Source organism: Pseudonaja textilis, chromosome 1 (genome assembly GCF_049901715.1).
Source record: "Pseudonaja textilis isolate UNSWEBS1 chromosome 1, rPseTex1.2, whole genome shotgun sequence".
NCBI classification, from domain to species: domain Eukaryota; kingdom Metazoa; phylum Chordata; class Lepidosauria; order Squamata; family Elapidae; genus Pseudonaja; species Pseudonaja textilis.
In genome coordinates this window covers 160092823-160119373 of record NC_141990.1, presented here as the reverse complement: position 1 = coordinate 160119373, position 26551 = coordinate 160092823, and the positions used below count along the sequence as shown (strand labels likewise).

General features: G+C 38.3%; 1 protein-coding gene across 11 annotated transcripts in view; it reads right to left on the bottom strand.

Moving 5' to 3' along the window:
• COL6A3 (collagen type VI alpha 3 chain) overlaps positions 1 to 26551 on the bottom strand; it is a 115154-nt gene that overhangs the window by 53326 nt on the left and 35277 nt on the right. For 10 of the 11 annotated variants that reach the window (XM_087919558.1, XM_087919547.1, XM_087919549.1 and 7 more), the window contains 17 exons: positions 24233 to 24829; positions 22944 to 23507; positions 18679 to 19275; positions 17577 to 18176; positions 12680 to 13282; positions 11171 to 11517; positions 10619 to 10697; positions 8850 to 8995; positions 7248 to 7340; positions 5849 to 5902; positions 4187 to 4258; positions 3439 to 3465; positions 3260 to 3304; positions 3083 to 3136; positions 2652 to 2714; positions 1857 to 1922; positions 877 to 930 (listed from right to left, as the gene is read on the bottom strand). In XM_087919558.1, coding sequence (XP_087775684.1) covers positions 877 to 930; positions 1857 to 1922; positions 2652 to 2714; positions 3083 to 3136; positions 3260 to 3304; positions 3439 to 3465; positions 4187 to 4258; positions 5849 to 5902; positions 7248 to 7340; positions 8850 to 8995; positions 10619 to 10697; positions 11171 to 11517; positions 12680 to 13282; positions 17577 to 18176; positions 18679 to 19275; positions 22944 to 23507; positions 24233 to 24829 — 4061 coding nt within the window. The remainder of the gene's footprint in view (positions 1 to 876; positions 931 to 1856; positions 1923 to 2651; positions 2715 to 3082; positions 3137 to 3259; positions 3305 to 3438; positions 3466 to 4186; positions 4259 to 5848; positions 5903 to 7247; positions 7341 to 8849; positions 8996 to 10618; positions 10698 to 11170; positions 11518 to 12679; positions 13283 to 17576; positions 18177 to 18678; positions 19276 to 22943; positions 23508 to 24232; positions 24830 to 26551) is intronic. The other variant, XM_087919556.1, reaches the window with a different exon arrangement.

The following is a 26551-nucleotide window of genomic DNA, read 5'->3' as shown; positions in this document are numbered from 1 at the left end:
GATCCCAGTTGTCAAAACAGTCAGAACACACAAAAAAGAGTGTTTTGCTGAGTTGACTTTGAAACAAAGACTCAAAAGAAATGTCTTGTTTCCATTGCAAAGTCAGTATATTTTGTGATAGATGTTTTGTGCACATCCTGACCCTAAAGGTCTATTTCTCAACATGATGCAAAGCACTGGGGGAATCTTCCTACCTTGATTATCATTACTCCTTAAACATAATTTGCACATGGCTCCATCCCAACCAGCATCCTTCTTCCCTTCTTCCCCAGTTCCCTTCTGGAATCAAGATATATATCTTCCCCTCTTCACCTGAGATTGTTACTTGTGAAAGTAAGGGTCCTTTCTCTCTTTTATCACAGGGACAAAACTATTAATGCCACTATTCTATCTTTCCTAGTTCTCTGTCCAGATCAAAGTTTTGCATGACATTAATTCACATAAAATCAAAGCCAATGAATTAGTCAATATTTCATATTCAGACACTTAATCGAGGGATGCTACATGAGCTTCTCCTGAGTAATGCAACTCTATTGACAAAAGTGCAACACAATAATGAATCTTTACTGAGTTCTTTTTCCATTGATTATTTTCCTCTTCTCCCCACTACCTACCTCAGTTTGGTTTAGTAAATATCAAAATATTAGAAATTAAACAAATACACCAATTTTTAAATTGTAAATCTCAGCACAAATCCCATACAATTATGGGATCTTGCCTAAAGTGTTCCTGTATTATTCTAAATCATCCAGAAACTAAATTTGATAATGCATATTCAAATATTTGTAAAACATACATACATGCATACACACACATGTCTATTATTGTAGAAACTATGTTATTAGCAAATCAAATAGCAGAAAGAATTATACACACATCTCTTCCAGCTCCTCCTGCGTCACCTCGTGGTCCAGTTCTTCCAACTTCTCCCTGTAAGAATACAAAACACTGGAATTGTTTATCACTTAATAAGAGACAAATGTAAGTCACAACAGGTTAATAAAAACATGTTAGTAGAAAGTATTTCTGAAAATTTCTCTTTTCTTCTTTTAAATTAGGTCTGTGTTTTGGATATGAATGGATCTTAGAATGGGATAATTGAGAAGGATTCTGACCTCACTTCATTCCAGTTCTCAACAACTCAAGAACTCAACAAAACTCTAATGCCATAAATCACTACAATGAGGAAACAAGGTAGGATTTATACTGATTTTCAAATACTGCTTAGGTTTTCTCTCAAACTAGAGAGATTTTATGGCTCATGCCATCATTAGTTCAAACAGAGTGTTTTATAGGGTGAAAAAACTTGAGATGGAGAAAGTATTAGTTTTATATTTCACCCAGAATAATCTCTCTCCTTACTGATGGTTTCTTATTCTAAGTGATTATATTATGTTGTTTTCTGGATTGATCTGACCTAATGATTGAGTTAGTTAATCAATCTTTAATTGATTAACTTTTATTCTTCACCCCTCCCATTTCTATTATGAGATAACCAAAAATGTCTGCAACAGAATAACAGAGTTGGAAGGGATCCTGGAGGTCTTTTAGTCCAACCCCCTCCTCAACCAGGAGACTGTATACTATTTGAGACTTATGGATGTCCAAACTTTTCTTAAAAACCTCCAGTGATGGAGCACCCAAAACTTCTGAAGGCGAGCCGTTCCACTGGTTAATTGTCTCACAGTCACATGAAGCTTTACTTTTCTTGTTGGTAAGGCAATTAGTCCAGTCATTAGATTGCATTAAATTCTCCCAAGCAATCTTGATTGGATTTTGGAGGTTCTGGGACAGCTTCCCAAGCCAGCTAGCATCTCTCTCTAACCCTTCTACAAATCCAAGAATTGATATTTTACCGCTGGTCCAAGTTCTCCCTTTTCGCCTTTGGGTCCTCTGTCAGTGCTATCGGTTCCAAAAGTACCCTGGAAGCATCCCGAGCAATGAAAAGCAAGCACAGTGAGACAAAAGATATAAAATGTTTATTACACTGTTTATAACATAGTGATGGATACAGTTCAGAGAAAGACTGTTTTCAATCTTGACACATATCCACAAAGCTCATGTGGTAACCCCGGGCCTTCTTCATTTCTCTAACTTTTCTAAGCGCCTGGCTGCATATTTACAAGTTTAAAAATCAATAGCATGCATCTTTGCAGATGCTTCATCCTGCCCAACTTCTTATTACTGGGATTGGTCTTTACTAAATAGCCAATAGATTCTGAAATAGACTGAGAAAAAAAAACGGAAGTGGACTGGTAGCTCAGTTCTGAAAACAATTTCCTAGCCTCAGCATGTGCTTTGAAGTGTTCTGTACTGCTCTCCCGATCCCTGATTTTACAACCTTTTACTTCATAGACTTCAAGATTTCAGTAAGACTAAAGTAATTGTTGCAAGTGTCGAGCCTGCCCATTCTGATAGTTAACATCTTAAATCTGTGGCAATTTTAAATATTTTTTAAAAATAGTTATTACTAAAAGATTTTTACATATATAATAAGCACATTTAAAAACATAGTAAATATGAAAGAGAAAGGAAAGGAAAAAAGAGATAAAGAAAACAAATATCTCTCCCTTTTTTCTTTTTTTCTTTTCTTTGTTCCTGGAATTAGAAATTTAAAGTATAGACATCTCAGTATTTTTCAACATATTTACCGGATCGCCTCGAAGTCCATGGTCACCTGAGTCTCCTATTTCTCCTTTGCTTCCTCGGCCACCCTATGAAGAAATTATTTTCGTAATATCAAGACCATTGCCCATAACAATGGAACCCTGTAATTAATGTGACTTTCACCTTGCCCTGGCTGATATTTCTAGCAAGAGAATAACCAGCAGAAAGGATATTAGACCAGTGTCTCCATTATTTTTCTTCAGTGAATAGTCTACTCAGAGATACAACTGGGCTGCATCTTATAATGCTTCTGTGATTTGCCTCTCCAGCTAGGGCTTCACTGAAGAAAGCAAAAATATCTGAGATCTTTGTTGATCTCTTGTAGCTCTATAACAAGCAAAACATTATTTGGTTGCTTGGAGTTTTTTCTTTTCAATTTTGAAATTTTGGAATAAAAAAAAAAAATCACACTTACCTGTCTACCAGGGCTCCCCCTCTCCCCAGGAACACCTGGAAAGCCTCTCTCTCCCTGCCAAAAGCAATCAAATTAATTGCATTTATTAATCAAAGTGTGTTACTGAAATGAGTTCTAACCAGAAAGAAATGTTATTTCATATTCTTTAGTAGTCCAAAAGTAACTCAAATGACTCACCTCTTCTCCATCTATTCCATCAAGCCCGTTTTCCCCTACTTCACCCTACAGAATCAAAGAAAGCAATTAATTATTCTAGTCAACAACAAAAAACCTGTGGTGAAATTGACAATGAAAAAAATATGACACAGGGAAATGTGTATTCTTTTTTCTCCTGTTATATTGAAAAATTTAAGTACCTTTTCTCCTGGGAATCCACGGCCCCCCTACAAAAAAGAAAGAAATATCATTTATCTAATTAAAAGTTTATTCAATTTCTCAAAACCTACAGCTACAGAGGAAAACGAGTAGTCAAAAAATATTCAAATAACCATCACAGTTAGAATTGTTTCCATTTTTCTATAAAATTAAGGAAAAGTTGGAATGGCCTCAAAATAAATAGAAGACAAAAATAAATACATAACAAAAAGAGCAAAAAATATTGTTCTTAATGAGTAAGAAAGTCCCAATTTACCTGTAAAGACCACAGTTTGATGCATACATTTTATTTTTTAAAAAAAATCCACTGAAATCTCACATTTAGGGAAGGTGTGCAGGCTATGATTGGTTAAGGTAATTTCAATAAATGTATTTTGTTTCTAACTTCTGGAAACTTTCTTTTCTTACTCTCCTGTTCTTCTCAGAGCTTGCCTTCACCCACCAGTTCCCCACCTCACTCCACCCCACCCCAAAAAGTATTTGGACATTTTACTATTGACTAATTTTCTATCAGATGCTACAATGTGACTGTGGTGAACTAGTGCAAACTGGGTTGGTATCTATTGAAAAGTCTATACCAGGGGTCTCCAACCTTGGCAACTTTAAGACTTGTGGACTTCAACTCTTCTGGGAGTTGAAGTCCACAAGTCTTAAAGTTGCCTAGGTTGGGGACCCCTAGTCTATACAGTATGTGTTCTTCTTCTGTAGAGACCAATTCTCTTCCTTTACCTTCATTCCCCTTTCACCAGGGCAGCCTTGGAAACCTTGAGTTCCATTTATCCCGGGAGGTCCACGTTCACCCTTTGATAAAAAAGAAAGAAGTACCGGAGTCAGCATGGATCCCCCTTCAGTCACAAACATATTTCTGAGTGAGGACAGTGAAAGAAAATGGGCACATGAATACTAGACAGGAAAGGAGATGTCAAATTCTGTAATTTCTATCATGCTATATTCAGGCAATCCTGTCAACTAAAAGTATACAATTTTTATAATGCAAAATAGGTGATTGCAAGGAATTTCAATCCAAAGATCATATTTGATCCAGGCCATTGGGATCCCAGTTACTTGCAATGGCCATAGGGTCTAACTTTCTTTCATGGAGGCAAATTCTCTTTTAAAATCCTTTATCCAAACACAAACCTACTTGCCTGCTCAAAATTTGATTGGACTCCAGCATGGCAATGCAACATGTAAATTGATTGATTGATTGATTGATTGATTTATGTCAATTGCTTACAAGCTAATAGGTATAAGTAAAAACTTAGTTATGAATACATGGATACATATAAGAAAAATAAAAGAAACAATAGGACAGGGAAGGTAGGCACGTTGGTGTGCTTATGTACAGACCTCTTAGGAAAGGGATGAAGTCAATAGTAGACAGTCTAAGGTTAAAGTTTTGGGGTTTGGGGAAATGCAATACTAGAATAATGGACTCCATTCCAACGCTTGGCTCAAGCAAAGATGTGACTCCAACCTCAATAGCAAGGCTCTTAAAAATGTTTCCCACCTAGCAATAACCTTTAGAAAGATGTCTGTGTGCACAAATTGAAATTTTAAAGCCTGATTGCAGTGAGGATTTTTGATACAGACTTCAGAGAGGATATTTAGTTCTCCTCCTAACATCTACGCAATCACAATCTGCCCAACGTGTGCCTCAAAAAATCCCCACAAAGAGGCCCCCTAGTCCTTGATTACATAGAGCAGGATGGAGGGACACACCCAATTCCTCTTTGTCCGTTTCTTTTTTAGGGAAGTACCTTGTGCTCTAGATGCAAAAGAATAGGATTATTGCCTCCTTAGTCATCTCCACTTGATTTCCATAAGAAGAAGTTTGTTTAACTTACAACATTAGCTTTTCAGCATTGGATAGTAGTGTAACAATGTTTTATATGACAGCCTAATGCCCTGCTGTTTGTCATTGTTAAGAAACTGTAAATAGAGATATGCCTCTTAATGGCACATTTAATCTGGGCATATGTATGTGTATCTGTGTGTGTGTGCCTGTATGTCTATCTTTGTGTGTGTATCTCTATATGTTTATTGGCAATACATGATTCCAGATTCACATGGAACATAAATGGCATGTGAAAACTCTTGATAAGGTTTGGGTTTTTTTTGTTATTGTGCATAGAAGGTAAGAAAAGATGGCCTGTGTTTTAATCTATATCTAGCATGGGGGTGGGGGGGGGATGATAAAATATTGCTAACATTCTGCTCATCATGAACCAAAGACGGTTGCAGCACTAAAGTTGTGGTGTTGTATTCTTCTTCCTCCCCCTCCTCCTCCTCCATCCATCCATCCATCTTCACAGCAAAAGTATTGATGATTTTCTTCTATTTCTTTTCTACTGTAAGTAGAAGTTCATCTATTGAGAAACTTTTACTCACCAGTCCACCTTCATCTCCTGGATAGCCTCGATAGCCATTTTCCCCTGGAATTCCCTTTAAAACACAGAGAAACATATTTATACATAAACTTGAGATGGTATTCTGAACATCCTATATTTTATCTTTAAGCTCAATTCTGCCTTTCTACAAAGAAAATATAGTAAGTCATTGCAATAAATATCTTAGGAGTCACAGCCCCAAGTGCTCCTATCACCACTGGGACCACTTTGGCTTTACTTTCCACATCCTCCCCGGTTCCTCCTTCAGTCCCTGGAACCTCTTCAGCTTCTTATTTTATTTCTTTCTGGTGTTGCTGTCACTTGACACTGCTACATCTATTACTGCCACTATCTCCTGCTCCTTGTCTACTACCATAATATCGCTGGTTGATTAGCTAGTACCCACCTGTCCATCTGGATCTGGAAGTCTCACAAGATCTTAGCCCTGTCATTCTCCATGACCTTCTGTGGGATCTCCTATTTGGGTTTGGAGTCTAAGCTCATACACTGTGCAGATGTTCTTGTACACAATGCAGCAACGTGGTTGTGCCATTTAGTGTATGCTGGTCCTGCCTGCATCTTACATCCTGCCAGTATGATATCGGACTGTCTCTGGGATCCCTCTGCATAGTCAATAGGCTTACACGGCAATAGGCTTACAGGGTCAGCCTATTGCCCCCAACAATCTGGGTCTTCATTTTACCAACCTCGGAAGGATGGAAGGCTGAGTCAACCTTGAGCCTTGTGAGATTCGATCTGCCAACTTACAGGCATCTGGCTGTCAGCAGAAGTAGCCTGCAGTACTGCACTCTAACCACTGCATCACCGAGGCTCATGCTGCTATTATCAGTGCCTCGGTGCTATCTTTTAAATCTAACCCTTTCCAGCCACTGGTATCAATTATATATATATATTGAGAGCATTCATGTTATCTCATTCACTTAAAATTATATCCCTAATGCACAGATCAATATATAATTTGTTTATAGAGTTTCACCTACGTAGCAAAGCCTTCCATGGAGTTTGTATTCTATTTTTTAAATCTTTCATCAAGTACTGTCAAGCATGGGTGAAATGTGATGCAGAATATCAAAATTATATCGAAGCTCCAAATGTTGAGCCAAAAGCTTTTGTTAAATAGGGTGCCGAAATGAAATTTGTATCAATTTTATCACTGGAAATTTAAATACAATACATAAGATGGACATCATAGATGAAAATATGCGTCCTAGATAAGACATCATGAATACAATATAGAGACAAGAACTGCTGGGATCCAGAGATCCACTGCAAGTGAGTTTAAAACCTTGGGCATCTTTTGTATTTCTCCTTGGAGTAAGTCCACCTGTTTCCCATAGATGCCTTATTATAAACTATAAAACACATGTTAAACACCTCACCTTTTGTCCAACTATGCCTGGAAATCCATTGTCTCCCCGTTCTCCAGAACATTTGCATGGGACTTCACAACATGATCTTTCTGCAATGTTGTCCTGAATAAAACAGACCACTAATTAAGTGAAAAAAATAGATTATTAAAATGCACATATGTACACTTGATATTGTCCACAGTTACATGTGTGCAATATTGAGCTTTAACTGAAATAATAGTGTGGAGAATGGAAAAAAAACACTGAAAACAAGAAGGAGGACAAACATTATGAATATATATAGCAATTGAATGTAATGTTGAAAAATAAATACATTTCTCAAAGACAACAGTGCTAAAACAGGCTGAAAGATAAATATATGAGCCAATTAAGGACTCTTCCACAAAACCCTAATGGGCAGGGCAGGAGACTGAGAAGAGATGCTTCATACTTTTTCTGGTTACAAAGGAGATGTGGGGAGGGGGGCGGTGATTGTACTTTCATACTTGGAAGAGTCTGATAATGTAGATTTATAATAAAGAAGAATTGGCTCAGGCTGTGATTTTTCTCCAGTTTACCGCAAATGGCCAATATCAATCTTTCAAGAATGGATACACCCTAATCTAGAATGCATTGTGTGGGAAGATTGAGGGGAAAGTCAGGAATACAAGAAACCTTAGACCCCTGGAATATTTAGTGGAGCTGTGCACGCTTCCGCTTGGAAGGGTCAAAGGTCTTGCAGAGAACATGGAGATGCCAAGTAGCTCCAAAGCATGTTTTCACCTTCAAATTTGAAATACTATGCAACCCTAGTATAAGAAATACTATGTAATCCTTATGTAGGTAGTTAGATAAGTTGCAGTCATTGCTGATAAAACTACTGTATATCACAGTGAGCTCTTGCAGCATGAAAAAGGGAAGATTGACATACAAATCAGAAAACTGCTGGTTCATATTTTACCTCTACCACAGTCTCACCAGGAAGCCTTTAGCAAGCATCTATCTTAATTTTAATGTCCCTTTTCTTCAACTGTAGTATGGAGATAACAACAGTGATTTATAGGAATATACAAAATGTCTCAGTTCTAATATGGGTCAAATTCAGGAATTAAGCAGAATTCAGTCTGCTGTATAGTAAGCTTCAAATTAGCTTTATTGCTTGATCCATCTGGGATATTGATTTGGCGCAGCAGGTTCCCAATTCAAGACAAGGGATGAACTTTTCATCATGATTCATTCAAGGAAAGCAGCCATAAATAGCCTTAGCAATGCCCAGAAAAAAAGAATGTGACAGGCCAGTAGAGGCTGTTTAAATAGTATCTGGGTGGTAATTGATCAGGCCATTCACAAATATAGAAAATGTTATATGAGAAGAACAAATAACATGGCTTATAGATAAAGGCCCCTTCCTCCTTGAGGGCAACTGCTTTGTAATTTTTTTACTTTTTCATCTCTCAAACATCACAGAAGTTACATTTTTATGGACAAAATTCACATTAGGTATCAGAAAAAAAAACATGGTTACATTTCTTCAAAAAATGCAATATTGTTACATAATAGGTCCTTGCAAATATATATCCATTAACATTATTTTAATGTCATTAAGAATAAAGTATAGACTTTGTTATTTACCAATTGTTCTGTCACTTCAAAATCTAAATCCATCTGATTCACTTGGAGAGGCCTATTGTAAGTAAAGCCACGTCCAAATTCCAGTTTCATTGCTTCTTTAAAATTAGATACTTGGTCCAACCCAATAAGAATAAGAGCCTTGACACCTAGAGAACATTGGGGTGGAGGGAGGGAAATCCATCTTGAATTATTCGGCATAACCTCTGAAGGATAATGTTCATCCTATAGGATTCTATCCTGTTGTCTATCTGAGAAAGGATTAGAGAAACTGGTTCTACTTAGCTTCTCTTTCCCTCCTCATTTTCTCAATCTTAAATCTGTTTTATTCTATAATCTCCCAAAGGCCACCTTTTTAAAGCAGTCGACATTATTCACTTAATTTATGCTTTTTTAAAAAAGTAACTGAGTCTATATTACATGTAGTCCTTGACTTACAACTATTTTTAGTGACTGTTCAAAGTTACTACAGCACTGAAAAAAGTGACTTATCACCATTTTTCACACTTACACTCATTGCGGCATTGTCCCAGGCTCAAGTGATCAACTTTTGGGACCTTCTGACAAACAAAATCAATGGGAAAACCCAATTCACTTAACAACCATGTTACAATTTCATAATTGCAGTGATTCATTTAATACTTCCTGAGATTACTATGTAACTCTATGTGAATATAAGCTTATTCCAGTGAAGTTTAGTGGAAGAGGTCCCTACTCTTCCAGCCAAAGCTTTTTAAGATTTAAAATAAGAATTCCATACAAGTTGTGAATTTTAAAATGTGCAAGCCTCTCTCTCTTCACCTATTTTGTCCACCTACACCCCAAAAGAAGGAATGCCCCAGCTGAGTTTCATTATTGCTATATTCATTCCACTAGGACCCACGGTAAAAATATTTGTTCAAAGGTATTACAGTTTAAGTAAAGTCACATTAAAATGCACATCATCTTTAATCTATATTAGGCCTTTGAATGAAACCACAGACAAATATGGTACCATTAATATGTAGATGATTGCAGCTAATATTACATTTTGATTCAAATGTTTATTTCCAAGGTTGGTCCTGGTTTGAGACAGTTTACATCAAATTACTAGTGCAATTTCAAATATTTCTAAAATGTAAAACAGTTTAGGAGTACATTCTTCTTGCTTCTATCATCAGGGGCAGTTTCTCCTCTTAATCAACCACAGCAATGATCTTGGAGGTCTTTATAAATTGAATATTTGACAATATGCGGGATACCACTCTTTTTATAGCAACATTTCATTATTCTGTGCTTTTCTTTCACTGTCTGAGCCTATTTCTTAGAACATCTTGGACTGAAAACCTAGTTCAGGAACAATAGCATTTGCTTGCCAAAAGAACAAGTAATCCAATAAAATCCCCCCATTCTATTTGTAGGAAGAAGAAATTTTGCAATAGTTTAGGACTGCCTCAAGAAAGAAAAGAAAGGGACATTCATAAGTGGTGTTTTAAACTATCAAGAATGTCTTAACAACGAAATTGGACAAATATCTTGTGGACATGTTGGTGATAAAACAACTGCAAAAGAAAATATATATACTTCTGTCAATGTTAATGAACATGGTTATAAGGAAGGCTCTGGCCTTAATATTTCAATGAAAGGATAAAATGCTGAAGAGTCACATGGTGTTATTGGTTGTTTATTTATCTGAAAGACTTGATCAGTGTGAATATATGTATGTAATCTCAGAAATCCCAACTAAAATGAATTTTTATGTCAGCATGAAAATAAAGCCTTATAAAACATACCTTCTTTCTTTAGATTAGCTGATGCAGCTGCCAGTGGTCCCATAGCACCCTCAATACCATCAGTTAGATGGATCACCACCTATGGAAGAAGAGCTTCATATTAATAAAGATGAGTTGTGAAGTGCTCCTCAGTGAAAATATTAGTTAGCCACTGAGTTGATATTCAGGAATGGCCTGAGGCTCAGAAGAAGTCAACAGTTATGTACTGCTGACGCAATTATATTTTGCAAGGCAATATACTAAGCCCAGTCCTTTAAATACACTTGCAGCAAATTATTATACTCTATATATTTTCATACACCCTCCCCTTTTCTTCTGTGATTCCAGTAGATCAGTTCAGCTGGTCAGTTTGGCTGGTCTGGGCCTGCAGATGTATATGCATCAGTGTAGCCTAGATAATCACAACTGTTTGTTTTACTTTCACTATTCCAGCAGGACATACACGTACACTACACAGCAATCATGGGGGGAGGGGGGTGTCCATAGAATTATATTTTGATGCAGCAAAAGGATGTTTTTTTTTCAAAAAATGGCAATGGAGTCAACATTTACCTTTGTACTTCCAGTAGGAGCTGTTTTAAATTTATTCTGGTAAGACTTGAGGGTGTCTGCTGTGAGTACATATGGTCCACCAGTTCGCAAGGCTTGGAACTTTTCAAACAACTCTGGCTGATACTCTGAGAAATCAAAGGCTTCTACAACTCCAGAGGGAGTCTGTGCCAGAAGTGCTACACGCACTGTGGGTGCTTGGTTGGGAGTGCAGCTGATTTTCGGCATTTGACTGATCCTGTTCAGAATATCTTCAACTGTTGATTCCAGCATTGTTTGTTCACGGAATATGTTTTGCCCTTGTATAGTATTTGAAACATCAAATCCAAGTATAACATCCAGATTGCAATCTAACATAGAAAAAAATGGCAAATATATCATCCATATAGTCAAGGGAAAGTGGCATGATAGCTAGAGAACCAATTGTTCAATTGTACTGTGTACAAATAAGAAGTATCTAAAAGTGATTTCTGGATTTCTAGTCAAGAATAGCTGCTCTGTTTGCATTGTTTATTAATATCCAGTAGTATATCACTTGATCCAATATCCCAAACATCACACTATGATCAGCCTTCTATGAAAAACCAGACAATTTGACCATGTTGTGTTATTTTTTTTCCCAAACTTGTATTATCCCAGAACTTTGGGTGTTAATAAACAGCTACTTAAAACTGGACTACAGAACATACATGTAGTCCTTGACTTACAACAGTTTGTTAGTGACTGTGGGAAGTTACAATGGCACTGAAAAAAATTATTTATGGTGTTTTTTCATATTTACAACCATTACAGCATCCCCATGGTCATGTGATCAAAATTTGGTTGCTTGGCAACTGGAACATATTTATGACAGTTCCAATTTCCTAAGGTCATGTGATTGCCTTTTGTGACTTTCTGACAAGGAAAGTCAATGAAGGAGCCACATTCACTTAACAATCATGTTGTTAACTTAGCAATTGCAGCAATAAAGATTGTAAAATGGAGTATAACTCACTTAACTTGTCTTGCTTGGCAACATAAATTTTGGACTCAGTTGTGATCATAGTGTCAAGGACTAAGAAGAAGGGCCTTCTCTGTCTTGGTTCCCTCCTTGTGGAACATCATCTCACAGAGAGAAGATTGGCCCCCATTTTGACACTCTTTCACAAGGCCCTGAAAATCTGGTTTTGACAACAAGCCTCTGAAATCCAGAGTGGGATGGATCCCATCAAGTCATTTTTTGATTGATTAATTGTCATCACCAGGTGGTGATTATTGCCTTTTATTTTATATATATATATATATATTGGGTTTTTACCTTTGTAAGCCACCCAGAGTCAGTCAGAGTGAGTTGGGTGGCCATATAAATTTTCTTAAATACAAATAAATAAAAATACCACCTATACTCACTATTATGAAATTGAATATTAAAATAAGAGAAACAACAGCAAATGATTGTTGCACATATAAGTTACAGTACAGCAAAAAACAAACAAACACAGAAACACAAAATTGAAATAAGATTTTCCTTACCTCTGGAGACTTCCACCACACCACGACATAACTGTTCTCTCATGACATCATTCAGGGTCACCAGAACAGCCTCATTGAGCTCTGAGAGGACCTGGGGAGTTGGAGCCCTAAAGGCTGTTGTGCTGTCACTGGAGAGCTTCGTAATTTCATTCATATCAATGTTTCTCACACCAACTGCGAAGACCCTGACACCCGACTGGGACAGCCCTAAGACTGCTGCCTCCCCATCATCTTCTGACTTGCCTGCTGTTACAATGACAGCAATCTGAGGGACATTCTGGTCTTTCCTGCTGCCAGCCTCCTTCACAAAATGTTTTGCTTGGATATGCTTGACACCTGCTCCTGTGTTGGCAATTCTGCCTCCTTTGTAGGTTATCCTTTTCACTGCTTCTAAGATACGTTCCTTGTCAGAGAAATCCTTCAGAAAGAATTCATCACTCACATCAGAGTTGTATTGCACTAAACCAACTTGAATGGAATCGCCTTCATCATAAATAGCATCGATTAAGTCATGTATAAATTCAACAACATGGTGGAAATTGTCTCTCCCAAAATTGATAGAGCTATCCAGCAAGAAGACAATATCACCTTGTTTTTTATCAACTAAAAATTTTAAAAGAAAAAAAAACAGGTATTAGATAGTTCATTTTAAGGCATTTTGCTTTAATTATTATGTTTAGAAATGTGCATGATTTCTGTATTCACAGAATTCATCAAATATAATTCTAGTCATTGTTATTGAGAGCAATCATAATGTATTTTCTGAATAAGCACTTTCACAATGAATAGCACTTTTCCTGACTCTCAGCTTTTGACATCTTATTGGTGAATAAGCTAAAACTGTATTTCAAGGTACCAATTCTCGTCACTCCCAGTAGAAAAGGAGATAGTAGCCTCCTACAGTTCAAAAGTTTCTTGAATCCCATTCAAGATGATCAAGTACATAAATTAAATCCAGAAAAAAGTAATAAGCTACAGCAGTTCAAGATCAGGCAGAGAAAAGGAAAAGAGCAATGTAGAGAAATGCCTCTTGCCCCCCTTAGAATAAGCCCGGTAATTTACAAATTACAGGCTCTGGTGGACTGATGCAATAAAAACAACCTGGTTTTGAATGTTAACAAAACAAAGGAGATCATTGATAATTTTAGAAAGAGCCGGCATAGTCATACTCTATTTTGCATCAAGGCTGCAGCTCTGGAGGTAGTCAACAGTATTAAGTATCTGGGGGTGCAGATAATCTGACTTACTCTCTTCATTCATTATCTTTAGTGAAACGTGCAAACCAATGTTTGCGTTTCCTGTGTTGGATGAGAAGAGCATTACTTGGACTTCAATAAGGCATTTGATAAAGTAGACTACAACCTACTACTTGATAAGATAGTAAAATGTAGGTTAGACTGCATCACCACCAAATGGATTCATAACTGGCTGACCAACTGCACTCAATATGTAGTCCTCAATAGAACTGCATCTACATGCAGGGAAGTATGCAGTGGGGTCCCCAAGGCTCTGTTTTAGGCCCATCTTCATCAATCATTTGGACAAAGGAATAGATGGGGAACTTATCAAATCTGCCAGCAACACCAAGCTGGCAGGAATAGCCAACACTCCAGAAGATAGGCTTAAGATACAGAAGGATCTTGATAGACTTGAACACTGGGCGCTATCTAACAAAATGAAATTCAGTGGTGAAAAAGGTAAGGTTCTATATTTAGGCAAGAAAAACAAAATGCACAGGTACAGTATAGGTGGTACTTGCTCAGTAGTAATAACTGTGAGAGGGATCTTGGAGTCCTAGTGGACAATCTTTTAAATATGAGACCGCAATATGCTGCAGCTGACAAAAAAGCCAGCACAGTTCTAGGCTGCATAAATAAAGAGATAGAATCAAGATCATGTGAAGCAGGGGTGTGAATCTCAATTGTATCCTGGCCAGTTCATGATGTATCATGATGTTTTTTGCCTTTTCTGAGCCGGGGTGGCCATGGCCTGCATGAGCTGTATCTGGCCTGCAGGCCGCCAGTTTGACAGCCCTGAAGTGAAGTATTAACACCACTTTATAATGCTTTGGTAAGACCACACTTGGAATACTTCATCCAGTGTTGGTTGCCATGATGTAAAAAAGATGTTGAAACTCTAGAAAGAGTGCAGAGAAGAGCAACAAAGACTGGAGGTTAAAACATATAAAGAATAGTTGCTGGAATTGGGTATGTCTAGTTTAATGAAAAGAAGTAGGGGTTACATGATATCAGTGATCCAATATCTCAGGGGTTGCCACAAAGAAGCGGGAGTCAAGCTATTCTCCAAAGCACCTGAGGACAGGACAAGAAGCAATGGATGGAAACTAATCAAGGACAGAAATAACCTAGAACTAAGAAGAAATTTCCTGACAGTGAGAACAATTAATTAGTGGAACAACTTGCTCCAGAAGTTGTGAATGTTCCAACACTGGAAGTTTTTAAGAAGAGATTGAATAATCATTTGTCTGAAATGGTATAGGAGATTGGACTAGAAGAGCTCCAAGTCTATTCTATTCTATTCTATTCTATTCTATTCTATTCTATTCTATTCTATTCTATTCTATTCCATTCCATTCCATTCTAATACTATTCTGAAACACATCTTTCTCCTTCTGTTCTGACCTCTTATTACAATTGAGAATGTTTTAACAAACTGCATCACTGTTTGGTTTGGTGGAAGCAGTGCCTCTGATAGAAAATCCATACAGAGTGGTAAGGACAGCTGAGAAAATTATAGGAAGCTCGCTTCCTGTTATTCAGGATATTGCTTATAAGCACTACGTGCTTAGAGCTCGAAGCGTTGTTAGAGACCCCACACACCCACTTCATGGTCTGTTTTTGTTGCTCCCTTCTTGGAGGTTTCAAAGTATCTGTAGCAGGACTACTAGATTTCATAACAGCTTTGTTCCTTATGCCATCCATCTTGTAAACTTGCAAGTTTCTTTTTTTTTTCCCCACTATGTACTGTATATGTATACATTTAAACTAGACTGTGATGTTTCTCTGTGTCATATACATGTATGTATGTGTTTATATGCATAATGGTTATTTTTTGAAAGCTGAATGCAATGAAATTTCATTTTAATGTATGCTGATCAGTGTACATTTAAAGTGACAATAACGTTTTTATTCCCTTCCGTTCCATTCCATTCCATTCTATACTATTTTAAATAAAGGATAAATTTCCCAAATTTTCAGGATCCACATTCCATTTAAGGCAACAGACCAAGTCCAGTTCTGAGGAAGTAAGCCTGGGAGTGGTTTGTTATCCACAGATGGTACAGAAAGAAGAAGGAAGACAAGTAGATATGAGAGAGTTTGAGATTGTGGGGAAAGAGTTGTTTTCTTTCCATTCTATTCCAGTGGAATGGCTGTCTGTTATCGCATTGTTAATAAATAAATGAAACAGTACTTGGGAAGGTGGACTGAGCTGTGTATTTAATTAAGATAGATGCAATAGTCCACCTTCCCAAGTACTGTACATAGATTTCAATTTCTGCAGATGAAACTGCAATATAACACAAGATGAAATTGGTGTATAACCAAGGTGCAGATCCCCACTTTTTGCTTGGCTCGCCATCTGTGCAGGTCACTGGCCTCTTTCTAACTGCAGGGACAGATAATGCCATCCTCTTGCTTCCTAGCCCATGGCAGATTTAGCCCTATCTGTTTTCTAAACACAATTCAAAGCTATTTATTTCCCCAAGCAAAGCAATCTTGAATTGCAGCACTGAATATGTTCTCCACCTTTTTTTCTATAATCTTTCAGTTGACCCATCAATGGCTCATTCAGTCAATGAATTATCCTCACCTCTCAAACTTCATGTTCTGTTCGACCCATTCACCATTTTGACTTCTGCCCAGAATGGGTGAAGCACGCTTCCTTACTTTTCCATCCTCTGCCCACAGTACTACAAAGATTCCCTTACTACTTTTCTTTACTGTTTTAAAAAACATCCTTAATTTTTAAACACCTTTTATTTTAAAGGTTGCTCCTTTATGTTTATGAAGCTGAACAATCACTTCTTCCTTATTAGCAAAGTTTGTATGGACCAATAAAGGGGCATAGGAACAAACTCACTTGCTATTGCTTTAATTATGGTAGCATGGGAGGGTATAATAGTATCATAAAAGGGAAAAAGGAAGAGTTTTGTGTTGATTACAGAGGAAATAATATGGGAAACAGGGATGAAGGTGTTTGTGTGGGCAAAAGTCTGGGAAACAAAAGGAAAGGAGTTCATTAGAAAAAAAAAAACAAACCATAAAAGGAAAAGGCAGGCAGAAGCCGACTCAGCTACACAATTACCAAGCACCAAGGCTTGCCTTTCTGGTATGCATGAGAAGGGCCAGAAGCAGTAGTGTGGCTAATTGGGTCATATAAGTAGCCAAAGTTAGGCTGAGAACATTCTGGCCCTGTTGCCAACCCACTGAAATTTAGACTGGAAATTCTGACCTTGGCTTGAGAGTCACCTGGAGCTCTTTCAGAAATAAGCAGCTTAGCCTGGAAGGCAGAATTACCCAAGAGGTCTAGATTTGTTGATTAGAGGTGGGTAGTTTCATTCTAACTTGTTTATACAAAAGCACGTTCTAAACTGAACCTCTGATTAAACATGCAAAAAAAAGTACAATGTGAAAACTACATTAATCTTTGAATATTGTAAAGAAAATCAAAAGCTAAATTTTAACAGTGCCTTTTCACACAATAGCTCTGTTGCAAACTCTATTTTATTTTATACAAAGCAGCGTGTTGACCCCAGCTATAGGTACTATTGAAGTGAAAACAGAAATCAATTTTCATTTTCATACACTTATTTCTTTAAATCCCCCTGAATATTATTCCAACTCCACATTTTAATTTAAAAAAAAGAAAGACTGACCACTGATAACTTCAGTAGGTTGTTCAGTTGGTGGTTGTACTGTATCAATTGCTGCACGGACCCGTTTTTCTATTGCTGGGAGCTCAGTGAAATCTCTCACAATAATTGCAGTTTGGGGATTGTTGGTGATCCTTTGCAATTCCGCACTGTCTACTTGTCTTGTTCCAATTCCCAGAGTACGAATCCCAGAGTTCTGCACCAGAATAGTAGGCCTGCTGATATCATCCTGGGATCTCCCTCCAAGCAAGAGGATTAAATGCTGGGGGATTCCATCTTCTCGCCTACTTCCTGCCGATCTGATGAAGAGTGTCTTCATGACATGGTCCAGAGCTTTCCCAACATTCAGGGGAGAACCACCTTTGTGCCTTAAGCGCCGTATGCTTTGTAGTACACTCTCTTTGGTCCGGTAGGTTTTTAAGTCGAACTCAGGAAACACTTCATTGCTAAACTGGACAACAGCAATTCTCACTTTGCTTGGTTGGATATCTAGCTTCTGGACAATCCGGTAAATGAAATCACGAATATGAGCAAGTCCATCTGGTCTGACATCATCAGAGCTATCAACAAGGAAGACGATGTCCATGGCTTCACTGTCAATGTCTACAATGAGGGGTGGGGTGAATAGGAAAACAGAATGAGACCAGCTTTTTTTCTCACAGAAAGGAGTTCATGTCTAATGTGCAGCTTCAACCCCTGGCTAGTCCCTGTCTCAGTGAAGAGAATCTGGGGAAGCAGCAGTAGACAATTTAAAGTCCTGTCAGTTGAGAGGTAAGGCTGGTCCAAAAGGACCAGTGGTCAAATGCTGAACTTACACTTTATTTTCCTCTGCTTTTTTTTTTTAATCCAAAACACCTCTTACAATTCTGTTTGGTGCTTTGGATCCCTGAAAATGTGGCAACCCTGGCTCTCAAGTGAGAGGGTTGTCATCCTGGTCCCAATATAGAAATAAAATTTGGCTTGGACCTAGAGAAATACTACAGCTCTGTCTTGCCAAATGCCGAGAATGATGCACCTCTATGCTAGTCACTGCAAAAAGGAAGCAGGAAAGACAGGCAGATGATGGGGCAATGTTCTACGCAGACAATCCTACAAATCACCTTACCTGTAGGGCGACTTGTATCAGCAATGATTTTTCGTATCTGTTGGGTAGTTAATGTTGTAAGAGGGGTTAACATTTTCTGTTCCAAAGTAGGTAGATCTTGGTAACTTGACACTTGAAACACATAATCAGAACTAAGTGCTATTTTGGTCATTTCCTCAGGATCCACATTCTTTCCAATAGGAAGCGGAGCCACACCAATCTGTTTGATCAGGTGTACCGGGTTCTCTGTATCATCATGAGGTTGGTGAGAGTAAAGAAGGATTAAAAACTGAGGTGCTCCTTCCTCTATGCGGCTCCCAGAAGGCCTTGTAAAGATATTCTTTGACACATATTCTAAGGCAGAACCAAGATTCACTTGCCTCCCACCTTTGGGACTTAGTCTTCTCACTGCAGCTAGCACCTCCTCCTTAGTAGAATGTGCATTCAGCAAAAATTCAACTTTGGGACTATCACTGAATTGAATTACAGCTACTCGAGTAGCATCTGAACCCACATTCATGTTGTTTATGAGCCGTTCGATAAATTCACGAATTGAAGGGAACTCAGAAATTGCAAACTGAGAGCCATCGATAAGGAAAACAACGTCTTTCTTTGTAGCTGTAGAACAAAGAATGGCATTAGATGGCAGTCAAAATTATACTAGCAAATAAATTCAACATGATTAAAGTAGTTAATTAGCTAATACTAACAGCCACACAGTACAAAATATTGTTAAAAAGCTATAGAAAATACACACTGAAAATCTGATTGGAAAATAGCGTTTTTGATTAAATTGATAAATGATGTTTATAAATTGTACTTTTCTGCTGCCTATTTCTTCCATAAAATTCTCAGGGGGAGACATAGAGGGTACCCATATACACTACTTGCTTTACTAAGGTATGCAATTGTTGAATAGTGTAATGTATGTTTATTAGAATTGAATGTATGTAAGAACATTTTTAGAACATTTGTATCATGGAAATAAAAATACTGATTGAATAAAATATTAACAAAAATCTATGTGATGACTTGAATCCTACAAATCTGGAAATTTTAATCTATATTTAGAACAATAAATAATGGTTTGTGGTGCTGTGCAACTCCAGTTAGCCTAGACTCCTTCTGAACTGGAATACCACATAGTATCAGCTATTCTACTGCTATATGCAGGAGACTATCATATCCAATATATTGTATAGAAGACTATCATCATTATAAAGGATATTTGCCTATTTTTCTATGTCAGTATGCATGGGAAGTCAGATCACTAGTAAAGTAACACAGACGTTATATGCATATTTTTTATTTTCTATAAATGCATGCCCTACTCTCTGTACAAAAAATATTTAGAAAATAAAATGTGACCTAGGAACGTAACCTAGAATTATTTAGTCACTCCAATGATTTGATTATGCACTGTTTATTCAACATTTTCTGCCCCATTTATAAGCAGGGAAATGGGAGGGGAGGGGGGAATCTTTCAGTAAATTTATCTAGGAACAGAAGAAGTTATCCAATATTTTGTGGATGGAGTTCACCGATCGCTATTGAAGTGGTAAAATTATTTCCTTGTTTTCTTCCTCCCGCCCTTCAACTCTCTTCTTTCACTCTGTCCCACTGCATTTGGAAGAACATCAATTGGGTGGACACCTGGCTGCCAGTAATCATTTTTCATAATGACCAGAACTGTTATCCTTTCTGGGCATTAGGGCAAGAATTAGTGATTGTAAAAAGAAAAAGGGAAAATCTTTACTGGCCTTATTTATGGAAATTGAAAGTGGTGGGGATTGAGAAAAACAAAATCTCAAGAAATGTTCATAAAGATATCTTCCGGCTTTACTAATTATATGGTTGAAGAAATGTGATTGTCTTATCCAGAATTCTAAAGCGAGCAGGCTGTTGAAAACAATCTTTTTAAAAAGTAGCAACAATTAATTTTGGTCACCCTGTGTTCATTATTTGCTTTATTTTAAGTTGCAAATTACAGTATAATTTAAAAAATAAATCCCCTGACCCAAATGGTGAAAAAATCAACTCAGGGACCGAGGCTTCTATTTCTGCCCTGGTCAGTTAGACCAGGGGTCCCCAACCACCAGGCCGTGGACCGGTACCAGTCCATGGAACATTTCCTACTGGCTGCCGGTTTGCTGGGCACCGCCATCTTGTTTGACAAGAAAGTGCTTCCGGGTGAGCTTTTCCGGATGGAAAGCGGTGTTTGGGTGCTGAAAGAATCCTCGTGCCTTAGTTTCATCGAGGGGAGGGCTTCGAACGAAACTAAGGCACGAGGATTCTTTCAGCACCCAAGCCAAGGCGAGCCGAGCGACCGTCCCAAAGCCGTCCCAAAGCGAAGCCCATCGACAAAGGTACAAAGGAGGAGTTGAAGGTGGCAGGGAGAAGCGGGGAACGGCTGGCTGGCCGGTCGCTCAGCTCACCTTGCCTTGTCATGCGTGCTGATGCCGGTACCGGGCCACGGATCATTTTGTGATGCCGGTACCGGGCCGTGGCACAAAAAAGGTTGGGGGCCACTGAGTTAGACAACACTGAAAGGAGTTTCTGTAAGGTATTCAGTTCACTAATGCCAGAAACAAGGACAGCAAATTCAGAAACAAAAGAATTTGTCTGCAGCTCAGTAACATTTGCATTTTCAATGCCAATGCTAAAAGGATCATTTTCAGATCCAAGGAAGCTTTTTTGACATAATCTCTTGTCTTTTTAGCTGACAGCAAAATCAAGAACTGTGGGACACATTCAGATATCCTGCTTCCAGGTGGTCTCAGAAACACATCTCTAGCAAGTTAATTAAAGGCTGCCCCTGTGTTAAATGAACAGCTCATAGGAAATAATCTCTGAATGACCTTGATCATCTCAATCTTGTCACAGAATATTCATTCAGAAGGAACTCTAGGCTGATACTGGGCTGGACTACATCAACCTGAACTTTATCAGGACCAATATTCAGGCTATCAGCAATTCTTTGTACAAAAGTATTAAATTCTGTAGAACTACTTCTGCAGTCATCTGAACCATCTATCAGAAATACATCTTTCTTCTTCTGAACTTCAGATTCACAGATTCAGAAGGAAAAAATGAGATTCATCTTCATACCAATCATTTCTTAGAATGTGTTCATTTTTATCTTTTAAATTAAAATTAACTTTGCTTGTTCTACTAACAGAGTTTTAAAAAAACCTGGGAAAACTATGAAAGAAAAGGCATCATAAAGGAACAATGACGTGAAGCCCAAAAATGTTTGTTTCAGAATTTGCTGATAGGCCAGATAGAGAGTATGAGACCTAGTAGCTTCTCAGAGAAATCTTCTGCTATTGAACTTGAATAAATTATTTGACTTGAAGTAACATTGTGTCTTTCATAATACAACTGATTTTTGATATTTTCAAAGTTTCTTTTTGCAGCTTTCTACATAGCATAGTCATTTCCCAATGATCATGTTCTGGATTGTTGCTTTCCTGATGCCATCTGCAGCAGGATTACAAAGAAAGTAGAGCTGGTACATTTCTACCCTAAAATACTTCCTAAGGAATGTTGCTTTTCCATTACAAGGGTCAGAGTAAAGCCGCTTATTTACAAAGAGTCCTTGGGAGAGTTGGTAATGAGATTCCCTTCCCCCAAATGATTTTGTATTTTTACAGACCTGACAAATAAATTAACACTAGAGACAAGTTTCAGGGCTGAAAAATCTTTAAGTTCTCAGATTCCTAGAGTCACTAGAATCTTTATTCACATTGGTTTTCACTTCTTGCACTTATTGGCAAAGGGGTTTTTTCTACGATATTGTGAAGCCCTGATTGAATCTATTATTTCGAGGTGGGATTATTAGGGGTTTCATGGGTAATGCTTTTCAGTAGCAAAACATATCAAAATCCCAGAATAAAATTCCTAAAAGAAGAACTAGCTAGCTTTTCCCATTCCAACTTTATCGACCATGAAAAATGGTCCTGTACTTTGTTCTAAATTTGGATTCAGCTTATAATGGTTTGTCAGTTTTCAGCTGAAGAATATGTTTGCAAATTTGCCAAAGTGCACTGGCTTCATCAATATATCTGATTGTCTATGTGTCACCTTCCTTGTGTATCCGGTCACACTTGGCCAATAAAGAATTCTAATTCTAATCCTGACTGATTTTAGTAGGCTGTAGAAAATCAGATCTTTCCTAACACGGAACGTCTGTTTGATTGCAGTGGGGTAACACCCCAGTCAATCAGTCTGAATATTTTTAAAAAATAATGAACATCAAGTGATAAAATAAAAATAAAGAAATATACCTTGAGGTTTAAGTTCTATGGTTTTCAGTAGATTGACTATTTCGTGTTGTATGTCTCCAATTTGAGAAAGGGTATCAACCTTTAGAATGAACTGAGGGGCATAAACTATCCTTTCTAATTCAGCTGGATCAGAGGTCTTGGTTTGGATAACAAAAGTAATCACACCAGTTCGTATCACGGTATCAGCACTTTCATCCACAGTGTCATCTGATGTCCCAGCCACAAGAAGAACCAGGAATTGTGGCACGCCTTCTTCAATCCTGCTCCCAGCATGTCTTACAAAGATGTTTTTTACAGCATAATCTAGTGCAGCTCCAATGTTCAGTAGCTTTCCTCCTTTCATCCTCATCTTTCTCACTTTCTGAAGGATTTCTATCTTGGATGGGGTGTCAAAGTTGAACTCCACGTTTACATTGTCACTAAATTGTGCTACAGCTACTCGTATAGTATCTGGCCCCACATTCAGATCAGAAATAATTTGGAGCAGAAACTCTCGAATAGTAGGAAACTGGCCAGCCACGTTCGATGAGCCATCAATCAAAAATAAAATATCAATCTTGTTTTCTGGAATGAAGTGAGGTAAAAATATTCAGTATGTATCATTTTACTACAGAATTTATGTATATATAAGTGACAAGAAATCCAAATCACATTTGATTAGTTAGAAATATAATTTGACTCAGGTGATCGCTTCCTACAATTCCGATAGGAAATGGAAAGATTATTGGCATTCCTATATTTACAATTTAAGCTGCTCCTGTCACTTGCTCAAAAGGCTCAATTCTGAGATGGTTTAAGAAAAAACTTTCTGGACTGAGACGTTTTGGTAATGGCATGTGAGATATTCAGTCTGAGCAACAGGGTGTTGTGTTCTCCCACTGGACCCTTCTGCTATTGGGCCCCCCACTTCTCTCTGCTAAGAAAGAGCCCCCAACCACTCTCCCTCTTGTGGGGGTTGTATATGTATATAATAACAATAATAAAAATTAAATGATGCTGGACCAGTGGGTGGTACTTTTCAATTTCCTGGACCACAGTTGAGAGTCGGGGACCGGCCCAAAGTCATCCACTGTGCCATCTATGCCTAAAGGCAGGGCAGAGCCTGGCTATCCCACTCCTGGCCCAGCACCATAGCCATGGCAGTGCCTCTAGTTGTTAATATAACATATAACATATAAAATGTCAGATATAATAAGATACAATTAACAGTTCATCAAATTAGCATGTCACTCAAGACATATCTCTGTGATAAAAGAAAAGTCAATGTAATATGAAAAAAAGCAAATTACCTGTTGATGTGCTCGGAACTTCTTCCACATCTCCACTAACATATGTTGTTAGCGGACTAATCATTTCCTGTGGTAAAGCTGGCAGAGAGCTGAATTCATCCTTAAAATATACTATTTGTGGATTAAATGCAATCTGCTGAAGTTCTGCTAGTTTGGCGTTCCTAACCCCAACACAAAAGGTGAGCACTCTCGCACGAGCTAAGGCATTGGCGGCATCTTGGAAGGCATCAGCAGATGGCCCTGCCGCAAGGAAGACTAGCACTTGAGGGACATTCTCATCTTTCCTGCTCCCACCTGCTTCAGTGAAGTGATTGGAACGCACAAAATCTAGTGCAGCTCCTGAATTCAGAATTGACCCTCCTTGCAGTCTCAACTGCCTCAGACGAGAAAGGACATCTGCCTTGGTTAGGAAGGAGTTTAAAAAGAATTCTGTCTTGGGGTTCTCACTAAATTGTACTACGCCGATTCGTACATCATCAATTCCAACAACAAGAGAATTAACTAGGTTCACAAGAAAGTCACGGACATATGGGAAGTTGGTATTTCCAACGTTGGCTGATCCATCCAAAAGAAAGACGATATCTCTTTTGGTTACAGCTGCAGTAGAGCACAGAAAATAACATGAGACTTCATAGAAAAACACACCAGTATTGGTCATGTGTGCATTTGCAACTGCGGTACACACATGTATATCTCATTCAAGAGACAACAGGACAGGACAGGACAGGATAGGACAGGACAGGACAAGAAAGGGCAGGCATGAAGAGAAGAAAAGAAGAAACGAGAGGAGTATCAAGAGCCATTTGCCACACCATTAATCAAAATACACCAACTACATTTTAAAATGTGATATTTGTCAGATTTCCATTTGCAAGTAATGATTGCTGACTGCATGTGAGCATGTGGAACTGTGGATAGATTATCTGATATTAAGATTCTATTCCACTGAATTCAGTGGACAATGCAAGTGGGCTAGAAAGTTTTCCAAAGACTCTGATCATCTGGTCAAATAAGGTCAATTGGAAAATCTTCACCTGTATGTTAGATTCAGCTTGATATAGGTAGTTAAGGCATCAGGCTACAAATTGGGAGACTTTAGTTCTAGTTCTGCCTTAGGCACAAAGCCAGCTGGATGACTTTGGGCCAATCACTTTATCTCAGCTCTAAGAAGGAGCAATGGCAAACCACTTCTGAAAAATCTTGCCAGGAAAATTGCAGGGACATATCCAGGCAACCTCTGAAAATCAGACATGATTTGGAAAAAAAAAACATGTACATTGGCAACATGATTTTTTCAGGGTGGAGTGCTCTGTTTTGGCCACTTAATGTATCAAAGAGCAAAATTTCCTGCCATGAACTGGGACTATTTATACCCTTTTACTAGTTGAAAATTTGAATTTTATCTAGAAATCTTTAGATCACAATGTTACTAGGCATGGACCGTGGCATAGAAAGTCAAAGAATACAATCTGCGATTAATCCAATTTTAACAGATGAGTTTTAGATGAGATTAATCATAACACACTGGGCCATCACTCCAGAGACGAAACTTACTTAGCAGTTGCACTCTCCCATGCAATTTCCCTGACCTTCACCACAACTGTCACAGCCTTGTGCACCCCTGTGCACTCACATGCACCCTCCCCAACCCACACCACACCCCTTGACATCCTCTACACACCTATGCAAATCCCTGACTCATATGGCACCCTTGCATACTATTGTATAGCCTCCCCAATCTGCATGGAAACTTTCACACAATCCCATGCACCATCCTAATCTGCGTGGCACTCCTTGCACACCTCTGCATACTCACACACACCACCTCCAATGGGGAGGAATGTAAGGCCTGCTGTAGATCAAGAAGGGTGTGGGGGATATGCAAGAGATTTCGAGCAGGTTGCAGAGGATGCATGGGAATGCAGCACAATTCAGGAAGAGTGCATGGGATGTGCAGAGTGCATAAGAAGTGCCACACTGGTACAGAATTTGGATGTAGCAAGGGTTGGGGAGGGCATGTGGGGATTGAGTGCAGCATGGGTCAGGAAGATTATATCAGGGGTGCTGCACACTCAAGGAAGGCATGTGGTGGTGCAATACAAGTCAGGAAGGATGAATAGCCAGTGCATGAGAAGTGTCAAATGAGTTGGGAAAAGTGTGTGGGGATGAGTGAGGTTGTGGGACAGGTGCTGTATGGGTCAGGGATCAGTGCATGGGTGTCTACTGGGTGGCCGAATGGCCAGTGTAGTATGAGAGCAGATTAGCAGGTTGCACAGCTGGGGGACACTTATCCAAGAAATGTATGATCTTCCCTGCCAG